Source organism: Pteropus alecto, unplaced genomic scaffold (assembly GCF_000325575.1).
Source record: "Pteropus alecto unplaced genomic scaffold, ASM32557v1 scaffold3, whole genome shotgun sequence".
In the NCBI taxonomy this organism is placed as follows: Eukaryota; Metazoa; Chordata; class Mammalia; order Chiroptera; family Pteropodidae; genus Pteropus; species Pteropus alecto.
The window spans coordinates 52403249-52421779 of record NW_006442484.1 but is presented as its reverse complement, the minus strand read 5'-3'; the positions used below and the strand labels follow the sequence as shown (position 1 = coordinate 52421779).

General features: G+C 30.3%; 1 protein-coding gene across 1 annotated transcript in view; it reads right to left on the bottom strand.

Annotated features, from left to right (window-relative positions):
- Nucleotides 1-18531, bottom strand: part of ZNF804A (zinc finger protein 804A) — a 234246-nt gene that overhangs the window by 19172 nt on the left and 196543 nt on the right. Inside the window, 1 exon segment of the mRNA XM_006921268.2 lies at nt 13059-13202. Coding sequence (XP_006921330.1) covers nt 13059-13202 — 144 coding nt within the window.

The following is an 18531-nucleotide window of genomic DNA, read 5'->3' as shown; positions in this document are numbered from 1 at the left end:
GTAATTTGTTACAGCAGCAATAGGAAAATAATACAGTACTGAAGACATAATCATTTTCTAGCAGAAACTTACCATAACAGGAAAGTACAACATGGCAAAAGATTATATTTAAGTCACAAAATTGATAGAGAGTCTAGAATTCATTAACAATTAGTTATCTGTATGACTTTATAAATCATATTTTAAAGACTTTTGTGTTCTCATCTATTAAATATGAACCTCCTACCTTTTCAAACTTTTTGAAAATCAGAATAAAACAACAAACATAATAATGCTTCTCAACTACAAAACATTGTATGATTGTTGACATAATTATTGCTATTTTTATTGTTTAGATGCTGAAAACTTTGATAATTTGAATCTGCAAGCTTAAACCTCTATCAGTATTCTTTTAAAAACGTGTAACTTGTTACAGTGTTTGTCCCTGTAGTGTCACAATTTAATTCAACAATATGATTTGTTTATATCTAGGTATAAGATACTATTGAAGGTTCTGTGGAAGCAAAGGGATGAATAAAGGAATGTCTCCTAATCTCAGTAACATGTAATTTGGCAGAATAAAATATATCATGCATGGGATAAGGAGTGATAATTTTTCAGAAAGGGAAATATTATATTTCCCAGAAGGGGCTTAGGAAAAAATGTAAATAAGCTTTGGGTAATTGTCAAAAACAAAACAACAACAATGGAAAAAAAAAAACTTTTAGAGATAAAATAAAGGGCACCAGGTAATTTTCAGGTTAGAAATAATGACATGAGAATGTAGAAGCAATGTTTAGAGTTTAATATAACAAATGTAGAATGGTGAGAAAATGCAATAGTCTTTCATTTCTGCCTAAAAGAGATCAAAAATTAAACGGCTTAAAATGACACACATTTATTAGTCACAAGTCCTTAGATCAAAAGTCAGGCACAGACTGGCTGTGTTCTCTGCTCAGGGTAGACAAAACTGAAATCAAGGTATCAGTCAAACTGAATTTTCATCTGGAAGCTATAGGGTAATATATACTTTCAAGTTAATTCTTATTGTTGACAGAATTCAATTCTTTGTGGCTGTAGGACTGAGAAACCTGTTCCATATTGGCCGTCAGACTCTTAGTTCCTAGAGGCTGCTGCCTTCCTTCTCATGTAGCGCCTACCACCTTCACAGCCAGCAGCTGAGAATTTCTCATGTGTCAAATCTCCTCATTTTTTGAATTGCTGACTTCTTAGACAAGCCAGAGAAAACTGTTTTTAAAGAGCTTATGAGATTAGGTCAAGCCTAATGAGATAATCTTACAGTAAACCAGTTTGGGATTTGCATCTGCAAAATCACTTCATAGTAGAACCTAGATTAATATATAATTGAATAGCTGGGAGATGATGTGTGTACAGGGGCCAAGAATCTTGAGGGCCTATCTATCACAGGAACAAAACAAAGATGACATTGAAAAGGAAATGCATTACTCTTGAGGACAAAAAAGCTTAATATTATGCTAAAATACTTGGGTTCTATTCTATAATTACACAAAACTGGACTAACAATCCTCCTATATTTTATATAAGAAACTTTTAGTAGAAAATCAACAATTTCAAATGAGCTAAAAATGTCTGATGCAGCAAATGTTTTCCTTCCTTTGCTTTCCAGCGATTCAATAAGATGACAGTATAATTTAAAAAATAAAAACAATAACTTCTTCAAACCAAAAAAAATGAGACAAATGTAGACCTGAATGTTTAAAGAAATCTGGATTATGGAAAACCAATTAGACTGAATTGACAGGAAATACAGATAAGAAACATAGAAGCCCAGAACACTGAAGTGTAGTGATTCTAAAGGGAAATCCAGAGAATGTGCAAGCCAGATTGACAAATATAACAATGAGTGGGCCTCAATGTGATTATCAGACCTATTTTAAAACTGGACTCAGAACAGCTGGACTAGTGGGTCTCTTCTAGCAAAATAAAGACCTTAGCAGTGAAAGAGGGGTCCATCTCTTTTAGCTAGGTATCCAGCATAAAATCACCCCAGGTGGAAACACACTGTACCAATAACACAAAGCTCAGAGTCTGTACTCGAGTTCAAGGAAAAGATACATTCAAAACAAATGTTATAGGTCCAGCTTTCTGCACTGATCATCCTGGCCCTTCTCAAGAAAACAACAACAACAACAATATCACCTATAAAGAAGTGAGAATGAAATTAGTAACACTGAATAATAGAAAATAAAATAAAACAAAATGTTACAAATTTAAATACCTGAGGGAAAATTATTTTAATGCAGAATTCTATATTCAGGCAAATGTTGAAAGAATGAAAATATTTTTAAACATGCCAAGCAAAAAGTGTTATCCGATTAGCATAAATATGATATTTTGTCAGGATAAACCATAGTAAAAGAAAAAGAAATCCATAAGAAAAGACAACATGAAATATAACTCAGTGGCAGTTGAGTATTTTCAAAAAGAATCAAAGAAAGTTTACAAGAGGTTAAAAGGAAGTCCTTTGAATCTTGAAGGCAGGAATAGCCTCTTTCAAGCAGCAGGATTTAGTAAAAGGATTACATTCTCTACTTTATGTGCTCACTTACTATTTGGTTCTACAAAAAAACACTGACTTGATCATAGCATGTAAACTGGTATTGGGCATAAAATAGTTCAACATAAAAACAGTACATTGATGACTTAATTGCAATTGTAGAACAGAATAAATTTAATGGTATTCTTTAACATTTTCAAATTATCTAATTTATAAAAACTATGAAGAAAGGAAAAAGTTAAAATGCAGGCATATTAAGTTCTTTATCTCTTAATCTTGTATCAACAGGTCAGTATAATATCTAATGTTGATGAAGAAAAATTACAAAAAACATTAATTAAAGTTATAAAAGGAACTAGTAGGTAAACTATGGATAATAGTATACTTAGTGAAAATCACAAGTAGATAGAGGAAGAAAGTGGGAGATGAAAATACTAAATTCCTCATCTTTCAGATGGGATATCAGAATTCATTCTAAAATTAATAAATCAAAAATATATATTAAATACTTATGTAATTTTAATTAAAACAACTTTTGAAAATGGTTAAATTTAGTTACTTCTTGCATCTGAGAATAGGATGGAGAAGAATAAGATTTATATATATAATTCTGGACCATTCTCTATGTTGTATTTGTGCATACCTATTAACAACTTTAAAACCTGTTTTATGTAAAAAATAAATATTCAAATAGTCAGAGGAAAACATTTAAAATATAATAAAAGTAAAATGGAGAATATTATATGAACACAATTTAATTATCTCTATAGTACTGTCTTTTTACCTTTAACAATAAAATGGTCTATTTTAAAACTTGGTAAAGGTAGACGGTTCCATTTCTAAGTTTCAAACAATACTAATAAATTAATGCCACAAACTCTCCATCAGTCCTGGCTTAGAAATAGTGCCAACATTAAGTCATGACTCAATTACAGTTATTAATGATAGATTAATAAGAAACCCAGAACTTAATTTTGTCATCCTTTTGGGAAACAATTATGTATGATTAAATTTTGAACTCCTTCAAAAGTACTTTTTATTTTTTGTAAAGAAAGAATTAAAACTGCCATTGAGTGATGATGTTATGTCTATATGATAAAAACTGGCTAAGTGGAAGGTTTTCAGAATAAAAGAACACAGGTGACCCAGTCAAATCTCCTTACAAACATGCTAATGACAGACCTCCTGGCAAACAATTCATAATATTTACTAGCAGTAGAGTTCTTAAACACAGAATGCTTTCAGAAAGAATCTGTTCCATGGGCATGCTTCTGGAACATGTCAGGTAAGCTCTGTCACTAGCTGAGCACAGCATGAAGGTGTTTCATGACCTGAATGGCCTTTTATGTGTAAGTTATATGAATCATACATATTACTTAGACCTTATATATATAAATCTGGAACATGGATAGATCTGATATGGAAAGAGAGGACCTAGGGGGCTGTGTTTGTGGTCTCAGAATTCTCCCTGCTTCACCTATTATTTATGAGTAATTGTATTCCTGAAATATTTAGTAATGATGTATGCTAGGTTAAGACCTCCATTTTATGTGTCTGATTAGACAATCTATTTATTTTTATTATCTCGAGCACCTAAAAATCTGCAGAAAATTATGAAAATTAATGATATTGCAAATGTTATTGCACAATGTCCCCATGCTTTTAATAAACTATACTTTTCTAGTATTTTAATTATATGTGTTCCTAGTAGTAATAACACGATGCATTTTATTTTTATTTTACCACAATGAATATTTCTAATCCACCTCTATTACACCTAAGGAATAGAGAGTTAGTTACATATTCAAAAGAAGAGGAGAGATTCAACATCCACAAAGACTAAAGTGCATAGCACAAACAAATACATTTAAGGAAGAGAATGTTTATTAAGGAATGGGACAGAAGAGGGCCTTTTAGATTTACTTGCTTTTTCATATAAGATTACTGAACACTTTAAAACTGGACACAGAAGAAAATCAAGGTGTAAGTCCCATGGTATTTCTTTGCTAGAGTTGAAAACTTCAGCACATTTCCTTCTCCTAGTTCAGAATCAGTTTAATTAAATGACTTGAGAGCCTTCGAGAAGAGATTAGCCACAGAATTAAAACTGTGCTTTTAGACTAGTATTGGGTGAGAAAACAGTCAACACAATTCTCTTTGAATGAATATATCTTGCTGTTTATTACTGTTTCTGTTTTAATGAGCACCTAGCTGTGTGTGTCTACATATATAGAGAGAGACACACACAAATATATAATTTTTTTAGTGATCTCTTTGCCTTTTTGTTTTGTTTTGTTTTAATGATTCAGTGTTCATACAAACAGCTCACCAGGATGTTCAAACTTCACAGATCTCCGAAATGATTTAATAATATTTTCAGTTCATCATTATTGCTATGTGTCTAACAGAGCATCTGGAAAGATGGCTTAACTACAATTTTAATTATGTTTCTGTTTAGTTTGATGTTATTTTTAAAATTTAATGGAAAAAATATTTATCCACATTAAGAATCTGCAAAAGGAAATGGGGAAATCATTTCCAGGGTTGAAGAGAATTTGTCTGAATAGAGAATTGGCTAAATCCAATATATATGTACACTATAACCTTTTATTTTAAAAGTCAGGTAAGAGGTACTCTGATAAGTGAGAGAATTAAAAACAAAGATATCAATTCTTAATGCCAGACTATTAAGGTTGAAAGAAAAATTTTTTGTTTATTCATTTACTATAGTCACCATACTGTATATTACATCCCCAGCACTTATTTATTTTATATCTGGAAGAAACTTTTGAGATATGTATTGTGAAACCCTACAGTTATTCTTTAAATAATCCTTGGAACTAGTCTTAGTTTTTGTTTTCCTGATTAATTAGCTGAATAAATTATTTGAATATGTCATTTTGCATTTATAATGGTCATGATTTTACCTTTTGAGAGAAAAGAGGTAACATATATCCATATGTATATACATATATATGCATATGTTAATTTGTGTGCGACACTTCCCAAATAAAATTTTTATAATTTTTGTTTGATCTATTTCTTTGTTTTGCTCTACTAAATTAACATTGTGGCCAAAGATAAGCTAAATAATCTGTGTAATCTTTTTTTTTAAGCATGTTATCTTGATACTTTTTGACACAGTGCCATATTTTTTCTTTCTCTTTCCTCTAATAGGAATTAAATTTGGATTGCAACAATTGAAGATAACATTTCTTATAGACTCAGGGCAAAAGAGCTCCTAGTAGCTTACAGAAATATTTGGGATAAAAATAAAATTGGGGTTAGCATCTAGCATATCTTCTTTTTATCAGACATGTACTTAAGCTTTTAGCACACATCTTTGTTGATGTAAGACAACACAGTGACTTATTTTTAAATTTAAAAAGTACACTGATCTGCTGAGAAAAAGCGATTTTGAATATTGTACAGAGGATTTGGTTGGCAGATTTTGTGACATGAATCATGCTTCCCTGGTTGGAAAATAGCATGGTGATGATGCCAACTTTACCTTTGGTTGCCTTGGGAAATATCAGTAAAGAAGTGTCAACTGTTTCCCTATTGACATTCCTGTTTATCCTACAAATAAAAGCAGTTGTCCCTGATGGAATATAGAGACAGCATTTTCCAAACTGCTACAAATACACTGAGGCAAAATTTCAGTGGGAGAAAGGATGAGGAGTAATGTACCATACAATATCAGAGTTTCCGATAGAGTGAAATCTGTATAATGAAAATGATTTTTGGATTAATATGTTTACTCTGATGGATTTTTTAATTGAATACTTTATATGTATTATGTGCCTATTGGGCTTAATGTATTTAATTGGGCATGTACTTGAATAAGAAGCAACACCAAAAAACATGGTCAAAAACATTCACACAAACATATGATATACCTTTGGTATATACATTTGGTATACATATTTATACTTTAATATAAAAATATATAGGTATGTGAGCATACATATCTTTAATACATAGTACCTATTGTAAAAACATACAATATTCAATTTATATCAAATGTTCCATCTATCTTAGTAAATTTCATATCACATGAGTTATACTATAAAAAATTATTTTGACTGATAAAATAAAATTAATTCAGAAAATTTTGACATTTGTGACCATTTTGAAAATTATTTCTATGAAATTAGTATGTTAAGTCTCAATTAGTTTGCTAGATATTTGTAAAATCAAGAAATCTTAACATCATTTTTTTATTTCATATTTATTTTCAGGGTCTTGCAAGGATGAAAATTGAGAATGTGAAGTGAGGATGAGGGCTATTATATTATCAGAATTTAAAATATTTAAAGAACTTAAATGCAATAGTAGGAAATGTTTAAGTTAAAAAAATACTCGATGGGATGTTATAAATCCATTAAAACAATTATTATAAAAATTCTGTAAAAATGGAAAAATGCTATTGACAGTATTAAAAGGAATGATGTAGAGTACAAAATTGTATCTACCTAAAAATAAGACATATAATGTCAAGAAAAAATCACTTTGTTACTAGGATAAACCAATTTTGAACTTTCTAAATTTTGAATATCAAATGATTATATATATATTTTAATGAAATAAGAAGTCAAAAGAAATAGCATGTGAATGTAAGTAGCTTTAAAATTTAGTCTTTGAACAAACAGAATTATATAAAAGCAATTAGATTTACCAGGAGGAACTGATAAATCTCTTTTCTGCATATATTCTATCTCTTCTGCATTTTTTTTCTTTTGTCGTAGTCCTCCAATAAAAACAGACAACAAAAACAATCCCTGAATTCCCAATGCTCATAGGCAGCTAATAGTACTTGCAATAAGCTCTGGACTCTATGATTTTGACACAGTGCTGTTCAGTCTTTAAAGCAACACAGTACAGGTTTGGATTAAGCTCTTGAAAGTTTGTATATCTCACTTTGCAATTAGTTGCTTAAGCTCAGAATACACAACAGAGAAATCAGATAATCAGGCTGAGCAAAGGGTTTGAATGCTTCTGTGAAGCTAGGGGCACAGCAGATCACATCCCTGAAATGGGTTCTGCATATGTTACCATGGACACATGGTAATGTTTTTTATGCATTTTACCTTCAATAGCTGGGCAGAAGATGGAGACGAAAGAGAGAATATGAGGTTCAGGCTGGGGGGAATTCATGGATAGTTTTGTTGAAAATTCTGCTTACTTTTTAGAGCAAATTTCATTATTTTAGGTACTAATTATCATAATTAAATGTTAAATAATGGTATCTGAATATACGCCAAGGCACATTCTATGTAGAATTATCTTTACATAGCATTAACTATTTTAAAATTGTCCTTAGACAATTTTTTACACACTAGAGAAACAATTTTGAATACTACTGATTATATCCAGAGAAAACAAGGCAAAGTTATGGTGACGCATGCAGCATAAAACAGGGAGATGTTGAAAAAAATCAGTCTCTACCACTAAGAATAAAATATTATCATTAAGGAAAAATGCTATTTTATAGTAGATTAGGTAATACTGAAATTAAAAGGAGGAAGATTAGAGAACAGAAAGTGTTAAAATACTCAATGATTGGTTTTGTGTGTTTGTAGAAGATTGTGTTAAGTGCTTAGAATAAAATGGTAGAAAATGACCAAAACCTTACCTTGTGGATTATAAAAACAGTGACTTCATTTCCAAAGCATGGGCATTTGAAACTTGCTAGGATTATGTGATACAACTATGAATGATCTATAGTATTTTAGGCCTATTTCTTACCTTTCTTAGGATAAACATTTCTATTAGAGTCATCTTTAGTCTATATAACAGTATTATGATATCATACATGGCATTTCAGAAGTTATCTGTCCATAGAATAATGATTATAGGAATACAACAGAATTCTAGTATATAAAGATTTGATGATACCAGGTTACACAATAACTTGGCCAATTTTGTGACTTATCCAATGTCCAGATTTTTTTTAAAAGGTGTCATACTTTTGGCAACTTGAAAAAGTACAGATGATCTAAATATGCAGCTAAAAAATGTCACGAAAAGATACATTTCTTAGAGATAGGATTGAAAACATCACCATGTTCTGCTATTATGGTATATGATCATAATAAAGAAACCAATCTTATATAAATGCAGTGAGTTCAAGATCCCCATAATGCTCCTTTGCCAAAGCTGCTCACAGAAATAAGAGTTACTTAAAGCATTTCCAACCTCAAATTGCCAAGACTGCAAATATTTGTATTTCTGGATAAAGAAGGAATGAAAATGAGTTACTATATATATATATATATATATATATATACACACACACACATACATATACATGTACATACACACACACACATATATATGCATAAAAAATAACCATATATATACAAGTATATGTATTTATACATCTTTTGCCTTCATTATCCTGTTCTCTATTTCTAGTACTCCATGAGGCATTATTGTTTATTTGTACAAATATAATTTGTTCTTAAAAAATATTTTTACTACCCCTCTATATCATAGAAGCATACAATATGTCATCAGATGGCAACTTAAACAGTAACCTCATGGCCTTTGGTACCTTCACTCTCCTTTCCAACCATGGCCTCATATTCTAATCACTTGGAAAGCTTCAAACATAAAGTATGTTTTGAACCTATACCAGACTGTGAGATTAATATATTTTAAAGCTTTTCTTGGAATTCTAATATTCAGCTAGAATTAAAGTTTCCTTGTTTTATACCATTTCCACCTTCTATCACAGAAAACAGAAATTCTGATGTCTTAGTTTCTAGAGAAGCCAGAACAATCTGGAAATATATTATGAGATAATCCTCTGAGCAGATAATTTAAGGTTTGGTTCTTGATCTGATTAGAAGGAGATAAAAATATAATTTTTAGAATGCTGAATGCTAAGTACTGCTCCCAATTTCCCACATATGTTAACCTCAGATTTTTAAATATTTATTTCTTCCTGTATCAATTTTCTTTTAAAATTTGATTTTATTAAGAGTAATTCATAAAATCTGTCTCAAATTTTTTTTAAAAAAGTATAAATCAACCTATATAGTTGAAAGTATAAAATAAATCTATGAAATATTACTTAATATAGCTATAGTCTCATAAAATATATTACAGTATCATTAATCTAGTATAATAAAAATACAATAGTAAAATAGAGGGGTACAATTTTATCGATGCCACCGCTCAAGTCATTATGTAACCTATAGGAAGAATATTTTCAAGAATTAATAAATAATCATTACAATAAAAATAAAGATATACTACTTGGGCTCAAAATGGATTTCTTAGTGATTATTATTCCTTTTTTACAAAAAAAAATTCATTGGTAACAAACACAATGGAGAAGAATTTTTTTTGATTGGCTTATAATGCATAATTTACACATTAGGTGAATTTTTCTAATGTATTCTATTTTTTTACTTTTTTTTTTTTGAGATAATTATATTTAGGAAACATAGAGCAGAGACCTTTGTTTAAAGATGTAGCATATTTCACATACCCTAAACAGTGACTGACTCAATAGACAGCTATCAACCTAATGGATAGTGGAAGATGGAAGGGAAGGAGACGAACTCCGCTGGAGAAAGTTTCAGAAAATGATATCAGTTCAGATACTAGAATGATTATTTTGTCCAGAGTCTGGTTCAGACTTAAGAATGAACAAAACTTTCAGTTTAAGTCTATCAAATCATGAGTTTGAATTTGAAATGTCAGAACAATAGGGTGCTATGATTAACTAGATATATATGTGTGTTTCACTTAGGGAGTAGGAGGAAATTGTATGTTCTTTCTTTGTTTTGATCTTCAAGTGATTTAAAAAAATGAGGAAAATTAGATTAAATTACACATAACAAGAAAAATCTCAAGAAAGATGTTTGAAATGGATTAAATTCCACTTTGCTTTACCTGCATCTCATATTTTCTTATTAATATTTAAATATTATCTTGCAGATAAAAATTTATACCCAAATATCAATAAATGATTTCTTTTTTAAATATTAGATTAGTGAACAGAAGTTTAAATTATTAGGAAATGGTCAAATTTGAAAATAAAGCTGCTCCATTTCTATGGCAATACAAGTCCCTGCAGGAAGAGCAAATTCCAACAACCTGGCCTGATCGTGACTTCCTCTGGAACAGAACAAAACAGCATGCCATAAAGCAATGAATCTTGACTTACTCGGTGAAGGTCACTTTAGTGACTTTGGGGAGACATTTCAGACATTCTGAAGCTGCTAAAGCAAAAATCAAAATGTTTGTGGGGCAGCAGAAATAAGACAGTCATTTCCTTTGCTATCTCTTCGTAGCATCAGTGTGACAAATCTCTTAGAGTGAAAATAACTGAATTGCCATAGGCTGCCAGGTGAGAGGACAGGCACAGTGTGGCTCTAGTTTAAGGGCAGAGAACAGGCGAAAGGGGTTAGAAGATAATCTTTTTACCTGATGCTGTTTCCTTTTTTTTTTTTAATCGCAATGGTTAAAATTCAGAATAACATAAATTTATTGGGAACTGTTCAAATCTTTTTATATGAGTGAATCACTCCGAAAATATGGAATTGAAAATCAAATACATATTGATTATTTATGATGAACATACAGGCCCTAACTATGTATTATACTTGATTTCATCAGGTATAAATCCAGAAAGGCCAGTGAAAGTCATCTATTCCAAAGCCTCAGTTTGCACATGCAGAAATGGAGCCCTGGGAAGGTGAAGATGGAAAGCTTCTTCTGTATAAGAAGTTCATGATGAAACTGCCTGAGGTACTCAGGTCTCCTGATTCCTCAAATTCATTTGCCACATGGATAAATGATGTATGTTTACATTATTTCCTCAAATTAAAAAAAAAATGGCTATGCTAAGTATATGATTTTAGATATTCTCAGCTATTATAATATTGTTTCATATTAAATTAACCAATTAAGATTGCTATCTATTGGAGTTCATGGTGATTTATTTAGTTTAGTATACCTGTCTCTAGGGTCTGATGCCCTGGGCATTATCAAAAGTGACCCTCTGGATTTCAAAATAACAGCCCAGATCAAGCCTGAATTCCCACAGTTTATCTGTGTACAGTAAATAGTATCCTAACTTCACTAATAACATGGAACTGGAAAGGTCCTTGTGATAATCTAAGTGAGTCTGATCTGCTAGCACCTATGACTGAATGAAGCATTCTTTGGCAAAGGATATTAACAGCTGGTGAAATAGTTTTACAACATACAATATAAAAATAATACACACATATTTCCAAATACCTAGTTTATACAATGAAACAAATGTGTAATAACATATCTTGTGTTTTTAGGTACTTGGAAAAAATCAGAGAAATGACTTTCTTAGATATACCACCACATCAGGAGCAGCATTCCAGAATCTTTTTATGAAACAAACTGTAATGATAGAATGAACTTTTTTAATGTTCAAATCAAGTAATGATATATGTATATTTGTGCCTCTTTATGTGAGAAAATAAATGATATTTTACTGAAAACTTTCCCTTGACTGGTATGCCAGTGGAAAAATAAAGGCAAGGACAGATCAGATCATTTAGTATGCATTAATTAGCAATGTGTGCATGTAAATGAAGGCTAACTTTCTTCCTACAACAGCTTCTCCAAGCACAGTTTTGTTGGTATTAGAGAATAAAAGGATTCACAGCAAAAGAAAATATAAACAGTTTGTTTATAAGAAGTTAATGTGATCATTTTCCCCTACCCTCCTATTTATGATAAATAACTCAGATGGAAAGCTACTGCAAGTTCATCGGTTAAAAATGTATCTTTTCTTAATACTAAAATGATATGTGGATGATATTTGTGAGTTATGACTACAAAGAAAAATATTTATAAATCGATGATAACTAAGACTGCTGTATCATATCCAGTTAGCTAAACAACATATGAAGTTTTATTGACAAATTTAAAGTATATAAGAAAATGGAATCTGTATTATTAACTTCATTTCCAACATCACCCCTAATTTAAACTCATCTTTACATAAAGTGTTGGAAAAAAATCAATCTTGGATTTACAATCGATAGGGAAATAAAAAAATATTAAAATAAACTAAATTATATACATATTAAGTACTTACTTAACCAATAACCCTATATTATGTTTATTATACCAAACCTTGTTTTTTCATGATTTATGGTTCTTTAAATTTGCAAATGCTTTATAAAAGAACTATGAATAAATTAATTTATATTTGATAAATATCATTAGCTGATTAAAATATTTAAAATTTAATAAATTTGGAGATATATAGAGGGTCACCACCATAAAATATAATTTAAAAAATACTATCACTCACTAAAAGGCAATTGAATGGTATTTTTTTGTTAGTTGTTTATTTCAGACTTTACCTTTGGTGCTTTAAAAAAAAATAACTCTTCAGATCCTCATCCCAGAATGACATCTTTAAAAATGGCATAACAAAGACAAAATAAATAAAAATATCACATTCATACAGTCTACACAATTTAAATTATTATAAAATTTCAGAAATGTCAGATATTTTTGGATATTTCTTTCTTACCTGCTTGTGAGCATGGTCATATGAATTAATGTGATTGTCAAACTCTTGATGCTTATAGTACTGCTTGTCACAGAGTTCACAGTAAAAATTGGCCTTCAGATCTTCCAGAGCTTTTGCTATAGTGTTCTCCTTCTCAGCATAATCCTAAAAAATAAAAGTTCAAAGAATGAAGCAATTAGTTCTCCCCTGAGTTTACTTTGTTCTGATGGTTGTCAACTAGTATAATAATTACAGTTAAAAACAGAATTGAACAAAGAGAACAATAAAGCAAATAACAGCAAATCAAATTAGAAAAAAATTAGGAGTTAAAGAAAACAAAAGATTAACAGAAGAATCCATAATAAATGGTAAAAAGAATAGCAGAAAAATGGAAAAGAAATAGAAGTCCTTGCTTGGACAAGTTCCTATGCTATGTTAGCACTAAAAAAATTATAAATATTATATAGCCATGTTGATTCAACAACAGTGTATTTCTGGCAATGCCTTAGTTAACATAAAACTTCTAAATTCTGAGCAACATCTAAAATGTGTCCTGTTTGACGAAGTCCATAGGGGTGCACAAATATTCAAGTATTTTTGATTGCTTGCTTGTTTCCTCAGATATCTATGTAGTAACGTATTCATCACAACTACATTTCATTTGACTAATGTTTTTATCTTGACTCATATCAGTTTAGGTTGAACTTTCAAATATTCTTTAGTCTTTAAAATAAGATTCTTTTCTGTCAGTTCTTTACTTAAACTAAAAGATTAAACTATAAACAGATTGCTTTTATCATAAATAAAGATGGCTACATAATCAAACTCCAGGAAAGATGAAAAATATAGTCAGTTATCATTAGCTTTCATTTACAAAGCATAAACTAGTAAAATGTTTGAATGTGGCTTTTAAGTTTTCTTTAGTCTAAACTTATTATTTCATGCCTCTTTAAATGCTAACATTGCTAGACATGAATAAATTTTACATGTTAAAACACTGTCCAAGTTTTTCATTGAAATGCTGATATGAAGACCTAAACTTCAATCATTATCTTGGATATATTATGTTTCTAACAACAGATTCTCTCACACATAACTCCTTTAAAATCCAAAATAAGTACATATTCAGGCCTATTAAATGCTACTGTAAGACACTCACTCCTTCCAGCCCTGGGATATGGAATAAAATAGTACAGTTCTCTCTATGGAAATGACAATTGTCTTTTTAACAAATATAAAGAATAGAAAGGACTCATAGTTTGAATGTTTAAATTACTTCTATAAAATTTAAAAGTGGTTTACTAAATGTAATTTAATTAATGAAAAATACATGTCTTATATTATTGTACTATATATTGTGTACACATGCCATATCATAATGTTCACCATAATTTGTACATATACCTTTTAGTATTTGCCATAATCTATAAATACATAGCCCACTTACTCACTTTAAAGACAATGATCTATTGTTATGTTTTATTAGTATTATCAAGTGCACAGCAAGAGGTGATAAATTGCAAAATCTTCAAATTGTTCATATGGTTCCATCAATTTCAATAAATTAACTATTTATCAGCAAATCTGTGGAATTCTCTAGTATTTTTGATGACTTTCAATATGTTTTTAAAGAGGGTAGTTTAAAAATATGAAAATGAATCATATAAACTACTTACGGATTTTTTACAAAAATCTTCAAAACAATACTGTGTGGATTAGCCAATTTAAATGGAACAAAAATTAAGTACTATAATTTCATGGCTAAAGTGTGTGAAGCAGAGATAAAATTCCAGTCAATATGCATTATATAATAATAGCAACAATTTTTGGTCCAAAGCTGAATTAGCGCTCAAAACAATATTTTTGAACAGCAATTTCTTTGCAAACTAGTTGATGTTCCTCATTAATTATAATTACAATTAAGCTATTTCTTCTCTCTAAATATTTGGTTATTGTTTATTATAGTGTAAGTTTTTTTTTCTTCCTAAGATTGGTATTCCTCCAGAGAAATTAATTGTTTCTTACTTATTCTTTTCACAAAAGTGCAAAATCTTTGAGGAAAGCAAACTGAGACTCTTGGGTAAATCACATTCTTTAAAACTATTAGCCTCTGCCTAGATTTGAAGAGAAAAAACAAATCTAAAAATAATAGCCAACATTTATTCAGGGCTTGTTTAGGGTCAGTCATTGTGTAAGAAAGAGTTTGGATGTATTAACTAATTTACTCCTGATTAATATTATAGAGATGTGTATTCTAGACATCTCTTCACATTACAAGTATGAATGGGTACTCCATATTTGAACCTGACTAATCTGATCCTTAGCTTTTCTTAATGTTTAAACTTTTAAGTACATTAAAAAAATTGAGAGAAAAGTATAATTATCCCCATATATTCATTATTCAGCTTCAAGAATTATCAACTTCAGTCTAAGTTTGTTTTATTTTATCCTAGCCTATCTTGCAATCTTTTCTCTGTCTCAGATAATTTTTTAAAAAATTTCCAAGTTCATATAATGTTATGTGCAAATCTTTCAGTATGCACCTCTAAAATAGAACTTTTTAAAAACATCATCACAAAACTAATAAACCAATACTAGACCTAAACAAACAAAGACAATAAAGAAACATCAATCATTCTTTATTATCTTCAATAATCCAGTGAGTATGTTCGAATAACTATAATTGTCTAATATTTTAAACTAGTTTGTTCAAAACAAGATTCAAATAAATCCTGTAGATTAGCATCATGTTTCTTAGTCCCTTAATCTATAATCCTCCCTCTTTCAGTTTTACTCCTTATTGAAATTTATTTTCCATAAAAATTTAAATTATACTTTACATTTGAAAAAATGTTCAGAAGTTAGAAATATTACAAGAATATGACAATTAACTCATATGATCTTCACTTAAATAAAACTATTAACAATTTGACACCCATTTGTTCTTTTTCTCTATTTCTACCTCTATTTTCCTCTAAGATATTAAAAGAAACAGCTTCATGGAAGCTTATGTTGCAATAGACTACACAAGTAAGAAACATATTTGGGCTAGAACTTGCAATAAGGTCTCAGGGCTGTTTCTAGAAAATGTTGGTAGAATTGGAGGATTGGTTATTATATGTGTATCATAAGAGAAAAGAATCATTTGTATTGCCATTGAATATATATATTTTAAAACATATGTAGACAAAATCAGCTGTTAGACTGACATGCCCCAATGTCCCTTGGCCCTCTACTTCACTGTGAATCATATTGAAAGAGATATTTACTGACATTATAAAGCACAATAACACATATTCAACACAGCCATCCCACTGCAGAAGGTAAAAAACAAATTTAAATAAGATGAAAGAGGAGCACAGCTATTCATACATGTCAACACCAAATTCCTCCCCCATCTTGCAAAGCCATTTTGTTCAATTATCTACACAATTTCTGTAATGTTCCACTGAATATGGTGGCAGAAAGTGAAGAAGAGAGGGACAGCTGCTTATAGGTAGTCAAGTCATCTAAACTCATCACATTTGACGGACACCTAAAAGTACTAAAGGCTGAATGCTTACTTTTAGGAAAGCAGCATACAACTCCAAAGTTATAAAGTCAAGAATTTTTTGATATACAACATTAGCAACTGTGCAATACATTTTTTTTTAGATCAGCAAATTAAAACAGAAAATTTAATGGTTTATCCACAGTTCCAGGGTCATGCCATTGACCTTATATCAAAAATGAATAGTTATAAAGTTAGACTTTGAAGGGAGAAAAATTTCTACTCCAAAATGAAGCATCTCGTGGTCGTGTCAGCATAACATGGTATCAAATAATAGTCAGCCTCTTTTACAAGGCATTCATACATAACTTGATGCACTTCCCTGAAGAATGTGCGTTCCACAAGGGCAGAGATTTGTACCTGTTTTGTTTACTGCTTCATCTCCAGAGCTTTTAACAAAGCTCAGCATTAGCAGACACTCAACAAATAATAATAAAAAATATTAGCACTGTCTTTTGTTTTGTGCATATATAAAAAGCAAACCAAACAGAAACTAGCAGCACCAGATATATAGTATTAAAATAGCGTTCGTACTTGGGTTTGTGGTACCCAGTCACTTGAGGAACATCTTTAGAGCTAATACCAATAATGTATACAAATTATCATTGCTAAAGAATAGTTGTAATAATATATTACATCCTGATCTTTCTGCTAGAAATTCTATTTAAAGTAGTTTAAATTAATAGATTGGGCACTGTTAAAATATAATTATTTTCAATGCTGAAAAAGAATATTTGTATGTAATTAACACCTAAAACACTTCAAAAAAAAATCTCTCTTTTCCTCTCCCATTACTCTATTAAGAATAAAAGCATCCTTGTGATTTATAGGCAGGATAAATTTTATTAGAGGTTCTCTAAAAACAGAAAGTAAAAAAAAAAATTTCTTTGTTAAAATTTGATTGTAATGAAAAGATTAGTCAAAGAAGAGATTCCAAAATTGTTCTCTTCTAGAATGATAACCAGACAGAAAATATTTCATTTGGAAATCTATAGTCTATACTCCCTATAAAATAGTGCACATATTCTGGGACGTACCTCTTGTTCATCATTAAGTGATTGGTTCTGAGTCAGTCTCCAGGAGCTGAACATAGTAGATCCTGTGAGATCCCAGTCAGCACTAGGAAATGTACACCCCAGGACTGCTAAGAAGTTAAGAACTCGAGGATAAGTATTTTCTCTTTTATCTCTCAGGCAGAGATTTCTGAGACATATTTCTAAGATTCTACAGATAGTCCCCATGAGATAAGCACCAGTTACTTGCAGTAGTAGCAAAGAGTATATTCTCATATTAGTTTTTGTTTCTCACCTGTTCTACTTTTCTGAAACTTCCTTTCTGCTTTCTAAGATCACTTCCCAAATAAACTACTTGCATAGAAGCCTTTATTCTGGGCTTGACTTTTAAGAACTGGATTAAGCTTATAAGTATTTTGGTGTTTTCTATGAATGTCTTGCTGACATGCTACATTTTCTATAATAATTTAAGATAACATTATTCTTTTTTTCAAAACTCTCTAAAAGTCCTCCATCGTTATTAGAATAAATATCCTTACAATGACCTACAATTCCTAATCTACCTGGTACCTGGCTACATCCCTGTTATCATCTATTATTCTCTCTTTCCTTTATCTCACTTTGCTTTAGGCACCTTTATTTCCTTAATGTTTCTGAAATGTTCTTAACTATAGACTTGCTTTGACACTTGGACTTGTTATTTACTCTCCCTGGAATGTTCTTACACCAGATGTTTACAAGAAACATTTGTTCACTCCTAACAGAACTCTGCTAAAATGCTATTTCTTCAAATAGTCTTATCATTTTTCAGGAAGAGAGACACTTTTTATTCTCTGTCTTCCTTTCCTTTTTTATCTTTCCTTTTAACATAAGAAAAAGAGAAATTTATTCAGGAAGAAAAGTGTTATAGAACTTTTTTGGGCAGTGGAGT